Raw genomic sequence first — 16,115 nt, 5'->3', positions numbered from 1 at the left:
GCGGTAACCATTAAATAAACAATGCCATTAATACCGAATAAAATCTAGAAGCAGGGCCTGGCAATGTAGCGGGGAGGCCTGACAGGACTGAGGGGCCCCGAAACATTTGAAGATGCCCCAGGCCATGATGCCGTGTGGGTTTGCCAGATCTGTCGGCTTGTTTGCCGATAAACAGGTATTGTTTAATACCTGTTGTTTAATCTAAATTTCTTGATTTCCTGCAATATACTCTAGGCCAGTGTTTCCCAACCTTTTTTGAATTGTGTACCCCCTGAGAGATTTTCTCATACCACAAGTACCCCCTTTGTCAAATGTGTTGATGATTCAATAAAAGTAGAACGTACAACTGATTATCAAATTTAAAACATTTTATTAAATCTCCATAACTTGAACATTTAATTCATTAAGCAACACATCCCAGATAGATTTTCTTTCTATACCAGGGCACAGCTAATGGAATGGCTGATAATATTTACCCATCATCAGGGAAATTAAATATAAAATTTTTTTCCACGTACCCCCTGTAATGTGCTCGCGTACCACTAGGGGTACGCGTACCCCCGGTTGGGAATCACTGCTCTAGGCAACTCATTTGCCGATGAGTATATAACCACCATAAACGGCCACTAAACAAATATAAAAAACATATTCAACATTAAGAAGAGATGACAGTGGGTGGTTTTGACCATCATTGAATTGGTGACAGTGTAGGATTTTTATTATTTTTTTATCTACCTGTGACAGCTAAACAGGCCTGCAACTTAAAACAGGCCTGCAACTTAAAACAGGCCTGGTCCCAGACTCTGGCACCTGTGTCATAACAGACTCAAACAGGCAGAGAGTGACATGACACAGGGTGTACAGCATTGGACACCCACAAACCTCACTGAAGGCCCTTTTATCCCGTGAGTGATGTCTGCCGCCCCATAGCAGGTCATGTCAACACCACCGTCCTCGTTCCCACTCCTGTGTTTAATGCATAGCACCATAGCTGCCGCCCTCCCCCCCAAAGGAAGGGAAAGTTGTGGTTGGGTGAGGGTCAGGGTGGTGGGGGGGGGGGTGGGTGGGTGTTGGGGGGGGGGGGGAGGGGGCACTGTGAGTCTGTGATGTTGCTGGGGAGGCCTGTGGCCTCACGCTGGGCCCTGCTCTCTCACAAAGGCGGCAGGCACTGAATAGGCAGCCATGCTGGATGCAGGTAAGGTCATAGTCTGCCATCTGTGTCAGAAGCCGCGTGTCGCCTTCAGTGCTGTCTGTCAGCGGCCACGATATGCTGTACCGTCATGTGCGTGAGTGTACGGACACACCCTGGCAGTCAAAAAGCATGGGGACTGCTGCCGACAGTCAGAATTCACCGTATCACTTATTGCTCTATAATGCAGTGTTTCCAAATTCAGTCCTCGGGGGTTCTCACAGACAGTTCACATTTTCGCTCCCTCCCATCTCCCGGTAGGGAGCAAAAATGTGGACTGTCTGGCAGGGATCTGGAGGGAGCCAAGACGTGGACCGGCAGCGGGTCCTGAGGACCGGATTGGGAAAAACTGCTATAACATATTAGGCTTCAGGATCTCTTTCATTTTGGCCGTCAGATAAAATCAGCTTCATGTAAATTAAATTATAATCTACCTATCTACACCAAATGTGCATTTTGGTATTGTTTATTCATAGGCTGTAGGGGAGGGATGGGGACATGGAAGACAACTTAAAAACAGGATTAAAGTAATTGTTGATAAACAACTATGGAGAAGAACAGACGGCAGGATTTCGATGTAGTGTTGGCCTGTATGTGTCTGACTAACGTTGTGGTTGCTGAGCGCAAACATCCCCATTTTCATTTAAGTAATTGTAACATTTTTAACACAAATTAGGTTTCCACCAGTAGACTCCTCATTTGACAGTCTAGCTACCACTTGCAATTACAAGCAGTCCGCACTAGGAGGCAGGAAACCAAGTTAGCAGTCAGCCACAGCAGCACAGTCATACACCCCATAACCATGCTATACTAGTTAACCATAACTTGTCCCCTATAGAGATAAAGGTGTAGCTAAAACTAAACTCTAACTAAGAATAAAATTTCTAGCTGCCGTTAAAATATATCCTTTTGTCTGGTTTGAATGCGATGCTTATCAAAAACAGCGTGTAAGAGCAGGGAGTTTCCCTTCTGCTGGGATTTTAGCATGGTTTCCAGATGTTTCCATCATTTTGACTGCTTGTGTGTTGGCGTGTATGTATGTATATTTATGTATATGTATGTGCATATGTAAATACCTTTACACATGCGCATATCTACAACACAGGTAACTGCAGAAACAGTGCACTTATGAATCTCCTGCGCCCACGGCCCTGCTCCTCTCAGCAATATTGCGATTGACGGCAAGGCTCCTGCAGCCTTTTAAAGAAAAGCAAAGACTTGCTGTTGTCTGGGGGGTGTACAGGTAGCACCGTTCAGAGGTGCACTGTTTGAGTCGGGGGGGTGGGGAAGAGGATGAATTGAAAGGGGGGCGACCAGATGTGGAATGTTTAAAAAAAAATAAAAAATCCCCGTGGGGTGGGGTGGGGGGGGGGGGGGTGGGGTGGGGTGGGGGGGTGGGGGGGTGGGTTGCGCTCTGGTCTTGGCCGCTCGCTCTCCGCGCGTCCCTGCATCTATGTGAGTGTGACGCTCTTCTGGTCTAGCATGCCGTGCTGTGCAGAGCCTGGACTGTGCGAACGCAGCACTTCACCAACGGTCAGAGTCTATAGAATGAAAAAAAATAATTCACCCGAACCAAAGGAACCCAAAACCGACCTGCTCGTCAGCAGGGAAGGACTTCGTCGTCCATTCCCAGCCTTCACTTATTCCTATTTTCTCTTGTTTTCCTTTGTCTTATTTTCTTGAATTATGTTTTTTGTTTTTTTCTTTTGCGATCTTTAAAATGAGACTGTAAAGGTTCCGGAATCCCAGAGGCTACTTTGATTAACTCCGATTGATGAGTTCCACTCCCAAAGAGAGGTCGCTTTAAGTTCCAAACAGGAGTGCTCCTCCCCCAATCCACAAACCGAGCCTTCTGAATGATTGTTCTTTCGCTCTTTTTTGCAAGCCTCTATTGACCCCCCCCTCCCGATCAGGTGGTCCGCCCTCTATCTTGAATATCGCTTTACCTGTTAATGTTTAAACGTGCTGCGGAAATGGGGGCGAGGGGTTCAGGGTTCAAGTGGGGCCGTGTGTCAAAAAGAGGCCCAGTCATGTGACCTGACGAAGGGGACGTCCTGTGGGACAGTGCTGGCCCGGGTCGATTGTCGTGCCATTCATTCTGCTTCTCCTGTTCAGTTACCCATGCTGCATGCCCTCAGGAGAAATTCACACCACACTGCCCTCTCCCGGAATCCTCTGACTCCGCCTACCCCCCTGCATCTGCCTACAACCTGCCTCCCTGAGTGTGTGGGGTGAATTTCCGTTATACCCGTCCCCTGGTATAACGCAAAGGAGCAAAAGGATTTTCTTTGAGTACACTCCTGCGTATAGATTGCTTGTCTCCCCTTTGACCTGTGCATTTTTATGGTTCCCCACCTTAAACATGTAAGTTTTAACTGCTTGGCTTCTGGTGTCCTTATTCTGTGAGCTTCTCCTTTAAGTTCGATGTTTTGTTATTTTATTTTTTTTTCGTTTTGCCTTTGCTTTGGATTCTGAACTGAAATGAATTAGCAGAGGATGGATATTTATTTATTTTTCTTTTTTTTTCCCCAATGCAGCCATCTTCCTCTCTAGAGACTCAGGATGTAAGGATTCCTAATTATAAGCTTTGTGTACAAACACACCCAGTCTTGTGCCATTTCCTGTCCTGAGAGTAGCCGTTGATGGACGGGGGGATGGAAGGGACAAAATGCACAAAATCTTCTGTATCTATGGGTTTGATCCGACACGTTTTTTCCCTCCCCTTAATGGGGCTGACAATGGAGTGTGCAGGAATGCGTTTGATTAGTAGTTTTCGAGGTTTCTGAAAGGCCTGCCGAGTTGTTATCGAAGCACGCCGGGGGGCAGTGTCTGTAACAACGACAGTGCAGGCTTACGGCAGACCATGCAGCCTTTATGTGGGAGAGAGCAGAGGAAGGGTAGGAGGATGTTGTAAGTGAACTGGAGAGGCAACATCAGGGATTATGGCTTGATGCGGGGCTAAGGCTATAGCTCAGGACGATGCTTACATTCCCAGTTTGGCCAGGTTGACCATTATTAATTCCTTCAGAGGAATTAAGGAGGTACAGAAGGGCCTGACGTCAAGGCCGGGTTCTTTGTTTTATTTTTATTTTCATGGCCTTGAGGCCTCGGGGAGGAGAAGAGAGGCAGAGTGAGAGAAAGTTGAGCTCCAGCAGAAGTTCTGAAGAGAGACCTCCTGAAAGAGACCAGGATGGGAATCCTCTCTCTGTCTTATGAAACTGTGGGATCCAGGTGATCTCCACAAAGCCCCACCCCCAACCCAGTCCAGCAATATGACCAAGCGCTCCAGCGCTGGAGACTGCTTGTGGTACCCTTGCTGAGCTCGGACTCCCACCCCCCCCCCCTTCCAAAATGGAAACTTACCCCAAAGACCAAAGGTAGCAATAAACTTTGTTTCGGCTCTTGGGGCCCTTGCAGGGGGAGGCAGTGGGTTGGGGGGTGTGGATGTGGGAGGGGGGAGGGGGGATTGTTTGGGGGGGGGGGGGGTGGAGCAGAAACCACATAAAGCTCCACTAGAGAACATCAATAATTTTTCTACATATATTTATTTTAGGATAGGAAAAGTGGTAGAGCAGAGCCCGAGCCCAAAAAGAAAGCCTCTTTTAGGTCCATCAGTACCTCCCTGGCCTCCAGCATCAAGAGACGTAGGTCCTCCAAAGACACGGTAAGGAGATGAAGAAAGTTCACCCTCCCCGTTGCTCTCTCTTACTTTCCTTCCTTCCTTCTATCCTGTTCCTTCTCCTTTTTCTTCCCTTTCCTACTCACTCTTTCTTCCTCGTCCCTCCTCTCTGTCTGTATCAGGCCATCCCATCCTTACTTGCGAGAGTGTCCCATCCCAAGGTTTCCGTCACCCCCCACGCCTGGAGTTTCAGCCCATGACACACGTCTGTCAGTCAGCCATCGACACGTCATGCACACATTTGTCCCGTCAGGGAAGTACAGAGCAGTGAGGATGCAGGGGATGGAGGGAACCGAAGGCTGTAGGCAGGATAAGCTTGGAGGTTTAGGGAGTGGGCGTGGTCTAGAGTTGTATGGCCTGGGTTGTAGGCGTGGTTTCAAGCGGTGTAGCTTGGTTAGTGGGCGTGGCTTAGGAAGAGGAGGACCAGGCAGCAGTCTGCCTTAGTGTTGGTGCTGCTCTTTCTCCTGTTGCTAACCTGGATGTGATTTAAGTTTCCTTTTTTGTGTGTTTTTGGTTGTGTATGTGTGCCTTATCTGCCCCTATATTGCCTGATCCTCCCCCATTTTTTCCTTTGTTCTGTTTTATTTTCCTCTCCCCTTTTTATAGTTGATATCAAGGCATGATTCAAATGACCAGAGAGCATAAAGTCATTGAAATGGCCAAAGACAATCACCAAGCATGGGGGGAAACTAACCTCATTGTTCTTTTATTACAAATGTTCTGTTTCAGGACCTTCCTGTAATAATTGTGTGTGTGGTTCAATCTCGCGCTAACCTACAGGTGTCGCTGTTGTTATCGTATACTGTTGCCAATGTGTGATGTTTTCAGTATATTGTTATTTTGCATGCTGTAATCTCAAGGTTCTTCCTTTATAGGGGGTCACAGTGTCTGGTGTCTGAGGTTGTTTGCTTTTCGCTTCCTGGGGACACCTAACCTTGTTCTTCACAGACTGAATCCACAGAATGATCACGTGACCCCGCACAGCCAATCGAGACGCTGCAGTCCCAGTTCAATAAACACATTAACACATTCCGATCATTGCCGTAAACTCTCCACTGAATGGGCTGCAGCCCTTAAGTCTATGGAGAGACTGACTGTTTCTCTTGCCGATCTTAAGATGGTGGCTTTAGCTGCCGCCCTTCTCTTTAGGTGATCGTGCGGCAGCCCTGGGACGACCTGGCGGAGGCATCGGTCTTGTTTTCGGCAGAGAGAGTGTAGCAAAACATGGCTCACTGGGAGAGTTTTTAGGGGCAGCCTGGATCTTTCATAGGTACCTCCATGGGTGGTCAACTTATCTCCGCCCTGAGGCCCTGACCTGTCCATTAAAGGTGAAAGGGGTAGAACTTGAAGGGGAAGAGAGGTGTTTGGGTGACCCATGTGGAAGATTAAGGCTCAGAAGACAGAGGTATTTGGTGACCTTGTGTGAGGGCAAATGGAACAACAGTGTCCTCCTATTTGGACTGTAACCATCCCCAGTTGTAATCATCATTTTATTTTTATATCAGTGTTTTTTTTTTTAATGGATATCAATGGATTTTGAGTGTTGGCGTCCCCCCCCTCCCCCCACCACATGATACACTGCTCTTTCTTCCTTCACCAGCATGACTGTTGCGTTGTCATAGAGTAGTAGACCTCTCTCTTGCTGTTAACCTGTCTCTCAGCAGGAGGCGCTGTGGGCTATGATTCGGAATGCTAACAAAGGTGTACCTCAGTGATGAGGTCCTGCAGGGTATTAAAAGCACTTGGATGCAGCTCCCAACCTAATAAGTAGCCAAAAAAAAACCCCAATACGTTTATTGTCTCATGGTAGCATATATAACTTTTCTTCTCAAAATCTCTTTGGTAGCTGCATCATAGTTGCTTTTTTCAATAAATGAAATATAAGCATGATATTAGATACTCACTGCAGCCCAAATGGAAAAACGCACTTCTTTACAACAGGAAAAAATTCCGAATCCCTGAATCTGAGAAGCCCTTAATGCTGAACATTAGTATCCCAAGATAAAGTTCAGTGTTAATCAAGTACGTTTAAATTCAGTTTGGAATAGACAATGACTTGGATTAATTGGAAACCGTCAAGATGCTTTGTGCTGCTCAGTGTTAAAGCAGTTTACTGACAGCACACAAACATTTACAGGGGGCTTATAATCCCAAGTATACAAGTTACAAGTATGTCTTAGACTATCGGGGTAGAAAAAAAGATCAGTCTTTTTTTTGCTCCAAGAAAAAAATATATAATTTATTAAGTTTATAATATAGTATAAGATTACCATCACACTTTTGAGTGTTTCCAGTGTGGATCAAGTACCTGCATTGAACTGGTCAAGCTGCTGTCCTTGCAACTGTCCAATAGAGGGAGCTGTTGCAGGATTTGTACCTAATACAGTCGGAGGACCTAATTTAATGTTGTTATCCTTTGTCATCAATGTACTCAGGATCTGCATCCTGGAAACATCTCATTTGTGTATATTTTTAGTAACATATTTTTAGAACTGCATGAATTGGCACTGTGTTGTTTCTCCAGTCATACGAATGAAACATCACAAAACATTGCAGTTGCAAGTTTGGTGCTTTAAGATTTGCTGCAATATTTATAATGGTAAATGGATGAATGACACAAACTGCACAGTGGCTCTCAATGGTCACAGTATATATGGATATATATATATATATATATATACATTGATTGCCCCTGGATTGTCGTTACCATTGTAAAACATGGTAACTGCCATCATGAAATTATATTTGGAGGCAGAGGGTTACGCTGCAGTAACTCGCATTTCATCATGGCAGTTAGCATGCTGATCCTGCGCATCTGCATGGAGTGCAGGCCTACAAAGCAGAACGTAGGTGCATTTTCTGGCAAAAGAAGCGATGGAACTGAGAATCCCAGTGCAAAGCGCGTTGTCCATGTGACCATAAGGCTAAAAGACACAAAACAATAAAACATTTCCGTTGCTGTAATTCCCCTAATCTGTTGTAGAGTTGGAAAAACTTCAACATCACTTAAATCGGCTCTATAATATGGGTTCCATTTCCATCTCCGTGAGGTACTGAAAGCAGTCGATATTTAAACGGCCTTTACCTCAGGCTCGGCAAGCAGCCCCTTGCTGCTGTGATCATGTGACCTTGCTCAGCCAATGGAAAAGCTCAGCAGGGCTCCTGTCACAAGAGCTTTGCGTCGTCCAATCAGTCCCCACTGCCATTCCGAATCAGAGGAGAACTCACGCTGCCTATTGGTTGAGGGCAGAAGTGGGCAGGAGGCGGGGCTTGCAGTTCTTGCAGGGAGCACCAGGTCGGACAGTGAAATGCTGAACCGACGGGTGCCTCATTTCAAGACTTTTTTATGGGAAAAACGACACTCACCAGGACTGACGTCTCTCCCATCTTTGTCTGTGTGTGTGTCTGTGTGTGTGTGTGTGTGTGTGTTCTGTGTGTGTGCGTGTGTGTGTTCTTGCCTTTTCTGCAGCAGTACCCGCCCACAGACATCACGGGCCAGCTGAACCTATCGGACCCGTCTGTCAGCACCGTGGTCTGAGAGTTAAAGAGAGAGCAAGACGGACAGAAAGAACCTGGACTCGAGAGAGAGGGTGATGGGGCCTGCGGACGGAATCCTGATTCTGAGCCAAAGCCACCATCCCAGGGCCCCGGACCACCTGAAGTCAACAACAGCTCCCCCCCCCTTCTTGGACACTCATGTCACCAAACAATAGGTGGCGCCAGAGGCAAGCCCCCCCATCCCTGGACATTGCACTGAAACTTTGCGCATCCTGCCTCACTGGACCTGCCTGTCCATCTTTGTCCCCAAACTGACTCCTGGAGCTGGGGGAAAACACGCCCCCCCCCCCCCCCACTTCTCCTCCCACCATTACAAAAAAGTAGGATTCATTACAAAACCAAACATCGCTGAGAATATACAGTTCAAATTATTTATTCACTCATACTGCAGAACTATTGTTTACATATTAGTATATTTTATCGAGTACTTTTTAGGTAAGGTATACCATGTTACTATGTCCTTTTTAACTATACATATTTAAACATTTTATATATGCATTTGCTAAGCCGGGTACGCTTTAGTATTGAGAATATAAGTATGTATCCTATCAAACCGTGACAGTGAATGTAGTAGCACGAAAAATCGCCTGGACGGTCACACAATCATATACCACAGTCAGACTATGGCATGATCCTCACCTAGAGCAGCAGAGCTGTGACTGATAAGGCTTCCTGCACCTGTTACTTAGTGATCTTTGCGGAGTAATAACCTGTTTATATTTCGACACTCTTTTCCTTCTCGTTTCTTGGCTACAAGCCAATATATATATATATATATTATTTTTTAAATGCTGTTCTCCTGATGCAACACGGTTGTCTTTTTCTGTTTCTTTGTTTTCGACATGGCCTCCTCCTTTGAGGGGCATCATGCACAGACAGGTTGTGCCCCTCCCCCCTTACTACAAAAGGATGGGGGGCTGTTCTTTGACCTTTAGTCCCCAGTGTTTGTTTCGATAATGCGGTAACTGTGGTTTGGAAATGGGAAGCTGTACAGTGAAGTCGCTCTGGCTCTTGTGTGGGATCCTCTCTCTCTCTCTCTCTCTCTGTCACCTTCAGCTTCATTCTTTCTCAGCTTCGGAAATACTGGTGCATCAGATGGTCGCGTTTTGTCTCCAACTGGCACTTGGTCTTTCGTGCAAAACTCCCTGGTTTTTGATAACCGCACCCCCAACCCCCAAGCCCCTTTGCTAACCCACGGTCGGACTTTTGCACGTCTGACAGCAGGTGGACTTTGATACTAGGTTTAAAATGCTGCCCTTTTGGCCCGCAAACCCGGTTAGATGCAAAACAGGCCATTTCCTAAACTCTGGAGTTGAGAAACTGTAATACTGCTGTGTGTGGAGTGGGTAGTTGACACTCTGTGCTGTAAATGACCCCCCCAGACGATGACTCATGGCACAGCACTTTACTGTGGGGGTATTAACTACTTATCGTGACTCCTATTTCGATAAAGGACTATATACATATGTAGAGACATTGTGAAATTAGACCTTAGTTCGTTTTATACACATCGCTAGTGGTCAGATTTGTTTTACTGTGAAGAGAAGACAGTACCGTGTATCTTAAGGGAGGCTGGAAAATGTTAGTTTTTTCATTTTGTTTTGTTTTGTGTTGTTTTTTTTGGTCAGGAGGCCAAAAGCGAAATATATTTGCTTTCACTTTATCAATTAATTAATTAATTAATTAGATGAATAATAATTATGTAAAGACAGACCTTAAGGAAAACATTTCCTTTGTCCGAGATCTCTTATGTATATGCATGATTATTTATTTATCATTATTGATTAATGCTTCACGTACGTCGGCTGATGTTGCACTGTATAGATTTATTTGCACATCTGTAATTCTCCCTCGGGTGTGTGTGTGTGTGTGTGTGTTTATAATGCAGAGTTACGCCGGTGCGTACCGCACGCGGCATCTTCCACTAAAAGGGACGTTAGCTTCTCCGCTATCGCGCTCTTACCTTCCTCTTCTCCGCGGACGCTAAGCTATGCATCCCGGCTCGGCACCTGACATCCAAGAAAGGGGAAAGCATGTATTTATTTATGTATTTATTTATTTCAGGGTCACCAATATCAATCTGTTATTTCGGTATGCTACTGGAATATGCCATGTACTTAAAACCTTTGTACATAAATGTGAATGTAAATAAGGTGTATTTATATGTGCCAATTAAAAGGGAGCTCATACACTAATTGACTCTGATGAGTGGATGTGAAGATGGGGGGAGTGAGTCGGTGGGAGGTGCAGTTAGTCAAACCCCCAGGACTTGACTGGTCAGATGCTGCCCCCCGACTCCGCATGTTCCCTGTGTTTGTCCAGTTTCTCTGGGGGTCCTCTGGTTTCCTCCCACAGCTCAATGATGTGCAAGTGTGTGACCAGTGATGGATCCTCCCATTCCAGGTAGATCCTGGGATATTCTCCAGGGTCGCCATGACGCTGTATCGATTCAGATTCAGAATAGTTTTATTATCCCGAAGGAAATTGCTTGTGACTACAGACTGCACAGCAAACAACGGCACGGAAAGCTAAAACAGACTACACAATACCACATGCCATAATTTCTATATGAAAATGACATTGATCAACCCCAGTACTGTGTAGCAGGAGAGTAGCATGTCCATAATCGACTGAGGTCTGGACAGCATCCTCCTCTCTGCCACAGGGTCATAAGTGTCCAGTTCCCTCACAAGAATCAGCTCAGACTTCCTGATGAACTTGTCGAGTGTGCTGGCATCAGCCACCTTCACACTGCTACCCCAGCACACAACAGCGTAGAAGAAGCCACTTGTTGGCAAAGACTCAGACTACAACCTCTGAGGAAGCTGAGCCTGCTCAGGAAATATGTTCTGTTCTGGCCCCTCCTGTAGAGGGCAGTGCAGTGCTTAGACAAGTCCAGCTTGCTATCTAGGTGGACACCCAGATACTTATAATCCTGTCCAAATTGAAGGGACAGGGATACAACTGGAGACCGCGATCTTCTCAGGTCCTCCACCAGTTTGTTTATTGGTTTTATTAGTTCTTTGCTGCCCTGTTTTGGTTTATCCTACTTGTGTCTGGTTCAGATCTCTTCTGTTTGTGTTCCTAGTCCTTGTTAGTGTTAGTCCTCAGTGTTTGGCAATGTTCCTTAGTTCCTATGTTTGTAATTTATTCCACCTGTTCTCCTGTGTCTTAATTCATTAAATGATTTGGTAGTTGTTGCAAGTGCCACACCTGCCCTCTCGTTGGTCGGTTACCTGTTTGTATTTAAATACCTGCATCTGCTCTTTTCTTGAATTTGTCGTTGCACAATGTTCCTGCGTGTTCATTGTTCCGTTCCGTTCCCTTTCCTGTTCCTGTTCCTGCGCCTGATCTTGCCTTGACCTTGTTTCCTTGTGGTTTCTTGTAGTTAGTCCTGGTTACTTCTGTTACCCTGATCCATTTTGTTTTGTAGTTTCCCCCAGAGTATTCGCTCTCTTTAATAAGCCCCTTTTGGAGGCTCCTGTCTTGGAGCCTCCAGTGGACCGTCACCTTTTCCCCGCCTGCGCCATGCCCACTGTCCGTGATGGATAGATTTTAATGACTGCAGCCGTCGAGACAAACAGGCACTTTTATACAAAGACTTCTGAAGGGACAATAAGCAACAGGTGTCACACATTAGGGCCCAAGTCGGGAAGGAGGAGCGGGTGGACATGACGGGTAGGACGTGACAGTAGGGAGGAAAAAAAATCCTTTGGGGGTCAAAGGTCAACTGGCAGCCCAGCCCCCCCCCCCGGGCATAGTAACATTAAAGAACACACAAAAAACCCAGCAAATTATGAGCAGAGGCATTGAGACAGGACAGGCAAGGTAGGCAAACGCCTGGGGCACCGAACTGGGCTGATTACATAACACCTTGCAACAACAAAACTCATCTGCTTAATTTTTGCATTATGTTTTTCATAATAACGTCAATTGTGTTTATTAAATTCTCTAAGTTGATATTTCTAATTTAGACTTCATGCTAAAATAATGGTCATAATTTTTGCCATGTCGGGTGGGGTGCGTTGGTGGGCCCCCTGGAGTTTTTTGCCTTGGGCCCCCAGTGTCCCCAGAATCGTTTCTGCGGGAGGTTTTTCTTTAAGTGGGGATTTTTCTTCCCGAATAGCCGTTCCGAAGATGAAGCCCATGCAGAGGTACCGCGACTCTTTTTGCGAGATGTCCCCTCTCATGAGCACCAGTGGATCTGTCGTCCACGGGGGATGCATGTCACGGTGACGGAATGTCGACGGCAGCCTTCAGATGATGGTATGAGTTTCCCTCCCCCCCCGTCTCCCGGGGGACAAAAACAAGTCTGCTCTTAGTCATCAGTCCGACTCATCAGGTCGTTAAATATGGAACTTTAAGGGATACGCTGTAGCGACACCCCCTCAGAGCACGAGGCGCCCGCCTGCTCCTCCCGTGCACCTCGCCAGCGGGGCGTCTAAAATACAGCCCTGTGATAACGTGATCATACACACTTTGCCAATGAACCAGAGCATTTGAGACACTGTGGCGAAGGTCTCCGATTGCTGAACGCCCCCCCCCACCACCACCACCAAATAGCAGGTTTGTCACGTATGGTATGAAAGACATGCACGACGTTCAAACACGTGATTACCATTAGGGCAGTAGGGCAACAATGCATTATATCAAAACACCAGGACTCTGCCCTGTGCATTGAAAGCCTAGATGGCAAATTATTCTAGAAATGTCCTTCATTGTGTGCTAAAAGACTCCTAATCTTAGTCGTTGTCTAATATAATTAAGTTGCCAGAGTTAGAAGTACATTTTTTTGCATTTCTTAAAAAAAAATGTATTTTATAATTAAGGTGTTTTTGAATTAAAACATTTAAAAAAACAATGAACACAGTGGCGACAGTTACGAAGGCGTGTTGTGCCTGTTTATAAAAAAAAACAATGCATGTCCAAAGAAGCGCCAGAAATGATGTAGTTTCCGTGATCTAGTAAGCAGTCAGTTAATAGAGGGTTAATGAGTTTATACCAACTCGGCCAGAAATGTCATATATAGATTGAACTTTCCCCCAGTGAGTAGAATACTGTTTACTGTGGAAGTGGCAGAGTTGGATTTCACCGCTGAGTATGCTTCTAAATTTGGCAGTGTTTCACCATGAAGTGTTATGTGTTGTCAAACGTACTTTCACTTAAAATATTATCATTTTCACTTTTAGGCGCTCTTTCAAAAATATCCAACAGAATTATTTATATTCTTTCCAACCATGGAATATACTTAGAAAACCATTAACCGTAAATATATCAGTACCAGATATCGGTAAATAGACACGACGCATGTTACGAGGGGAATTGATCAAAAACAGTGAAATTAACCATTTCACCTTAAACTTTACTTATGCCTAAATATAGCATAGAAAGAAAACAACCAAAGAGCTGAACGTGTCATTGTGCACGTCCTTCACTAATTGCCCCTTTAATGACAGTATTAATCAGACTCATCTTCCGCTTCCTGCACCAGACCTGACAGGAAAAAGTGCGAGTACTTTGTTAAAGTTACTTTGAAAGAGAAGCAGGTGCCGAGCCGTTTCTGCTGCGCTGGTAAATCTGAGCTCCGGGTTTTGAGGTGCGCTGGGCTGCAAACTGCACGCACCGGTAAGCTTAGCTGGCAACCTGCCGGGAAAATATCTGAAGGAGAAATGTGACGGGCACGCTTGTCATTCTGCAACGTTTTACAATTTTAGACCCGACTTTATAAATATTACGAGCATGATCCGAATGGGACTCCCTGCCGGACCCTGATCGATCCAAGATCCAAGGAACTTCCCAGGTGCGTCTCCTTGCAAAGTCTACGTCCTGTTGCATGCAGGTTTGTGACAGGTTCAGTTAGTTAAGTAACACTGTATCACTACGAAAAGGTAAGTATACAGTGGGACACACTTTTACAGTCGTACCGCTTGGATGACGTTTTACTTGTTACCCGATTGTTGTTGCTGTTAAGGCGATGTCGACTTCAGGATTTGTAGTCTGACGATAAAAGAATCTACAGTTTTATCTGCTAAAACTTTTTTTCTTGGTTCCAAAAACTCATTTATCTGAGCCCTCGAATATACAAGCATACACACACACCCACACACATATGTATGCATAATGTTTGTTGTAAAATATACGTGAAATAACGTAAGGACTAAAGCTAGCTCTCGACATATTCCAGCATTAAAACAAAAAAATAATAATAAGCGAAATGAATAAATACTGCAGTGTCAGTTTTTATTATAAGTATTTCCTACTGAGACTGGATGCATATTTATGTGCACGTTTTTCGTGCGTATTTTTTGCTTCGTTTTGTCTCCTGTTGCAGTTCGTTAAGCAAAAGCAGAATTCCCTGCCAACGGGTCCCCCGAGATGAATGAACACGAGCAGTGCTTGGATGTCGAACTCTCCTGGGATCCTTCTCTGCCTCCGTCGCCAGGCTCCTGGCTGAAGCGATGCTTGCTGTATTTCCGTACCTCCAGAGCCCCGGCGGGGCAGCAGCAGAGCAGGGCTGTCATGGGGTGTGGCCAGCGTCTCTTACTGATCATCAGTGTCCTGCTGTTTGTGTGTGTTGGTGTGCTGCTGCTGCTCTGGAACTATCAGTGCATCTTCGTCTGGGGCCTCTGTCGGGAGGAACAGCCTGCCATCCCCCGGTTTGGAGGGCTGGAGGGCTTTGACAGAGAGGAGGCCAAATGAGGCGAAGAATTCTGTCAAGGAGTGGGGGACTTGGGGGGGGGGGGGTGAGAGATGGGGATGTCTCCCTCTCACAGGTCATACCAAAGGGGCTGCCCTGACTGCGTTCACTATGCAGGCAAAGGGCAGACAGCACGTCTGCGCAGGTGCGGAGGAGATTGCAAGAGCTTGCAGAACACAAGTCCAGAGCCTCCTGCAGTCTTGACCCCAGCATGGAGGGCTTCCTACAAGCCACTACGTTCTCAGTGCAAAGCTGTTCGGAAACTAAACGCACTGATCTAGCCTGTGCTTGTATCCTGATTGATTATTGGTAATAAGGGCTCCTTTCTGATGTATTTCCTTGACAGATTTGGTTTCAAAATGATTAGGGACCAAATTAGCCCCCAAAACTCCCTGCCCCCCCTAAACACACAGGGTTCTATCACGATATTGGTAGGGACACATCTTTACTGTCCAATACCCAAATCCGTGCCCTTGGCTGGATGCAATATATGACTTTGACTTTTGTAGGACTAACTCAGGTTCAGTGAACCTTGTAATGCCGTCTCATAGCTCAGAATTATAAGACCTGACACCTAATTCCTCTTCATCTTATTTGTGCCTTTCTTGAAAGATTCGGGATGTATTTTAATGGGCATTTTTCTGTCATTTATGACGCTTGCTGTAGTAGAATCATGCGTAATCATGCGTTCTGTTGATCTCAGAATGAATTTAGGCACAACATCTATTCATTTTATAAGAAAGTTAATATATAACCCAGTGTTCATGCTTATTGTAGTTTAATATTGTATGTACAAAATCAAGAAAGTAATAACTGTAAAACTAGATATATGTTTATTTCTTAAAGCTGTAAATGTGTGTGTATTTATAAATCATGCCTTATTTACTGCTGTGTTATGTACTAAGTGACAAAATCATTGTAATACTATAATGTGGTGAAGAATATTAACCAGAAAAAATCCAAATAAAGTCAGCTAATAGCATATAGCTGAA

The 16,115-nt window shown here is 45.4% G+C and overlaps 1 protein-coding gene and 1 long non-coding RNA gene across 23 annotated transcripts in view; both read left to right on the top strand.

Moving 5' to 3' along the window:
* LOC125746514 (glutamate receptor ionotropic, NMDA 1) overlaps positions 1–10,621 on the top strand; it is a 32,322-nt gene extending 21,701 nt beyond the window's left edge. For 6 of the 22 annotated variants that reach the window (XM_049020548.1, XM_049020551.1, XM_049020552.1 and 3 more), the window contains 3 exons: positions 3,727–3,753; positions 4,743–4,853; positions 8,338–10,621. In XM_049020548.1, coding sequence (XP_048876505.1) covers positions 3,727–3,753; positions 4,743–4,853; positions 8,338–8,406 — 207 coding nt within the window. In that variant the 3' untranslated portion in view covers positions 8,407–10,621. Of the gene's footprint in view, positions 1–1,158; positions 1,196–3,726; positions 3,754–4,742; positions 4,854–8,337 lie in introns of all 22 variants that reach the window. The other 16 variants (XM_049020560.1, XM_049020564.1, XM_049020566.1 and 13 more) reach the window with 9 other exon arrangements.
* A 2,891-nt stretch (positions 10,622–13,512) lies between these two features.
* Positions 13,513–16,115, top strand: LOC125746871 (uncharacterized). The gene is made up of 2 exons (XR_007399082.1): positions 13,513–14,226; positions 14,758–16,115. It is a non-coding gene; the product is annotated as an uncharacterized LOC125746871 (long non-coding RNA).

The sequence above is a fragment of the Brienomyrus brachyistius genome, chromosome 7 (assembly GCF_023856365.1).
Source record: "Brienomyrus brachyistius isolate T26 chromosome 7, BBRACH_0.4, whole genome shotgun sequence".
NCBI classification, from domain to species: domain Eukaryota; kingdom Metazoa; phylum Chordata; class Actinopteri; order Osteoglossiformes; family Mormyridae; genus Brienomyrus; species Brienomyrus brachyistius.
Note: the sequence above shows the minus strand (reverse complement) of the source record. Positions and strands in the feature narration are given on the sequence as shown.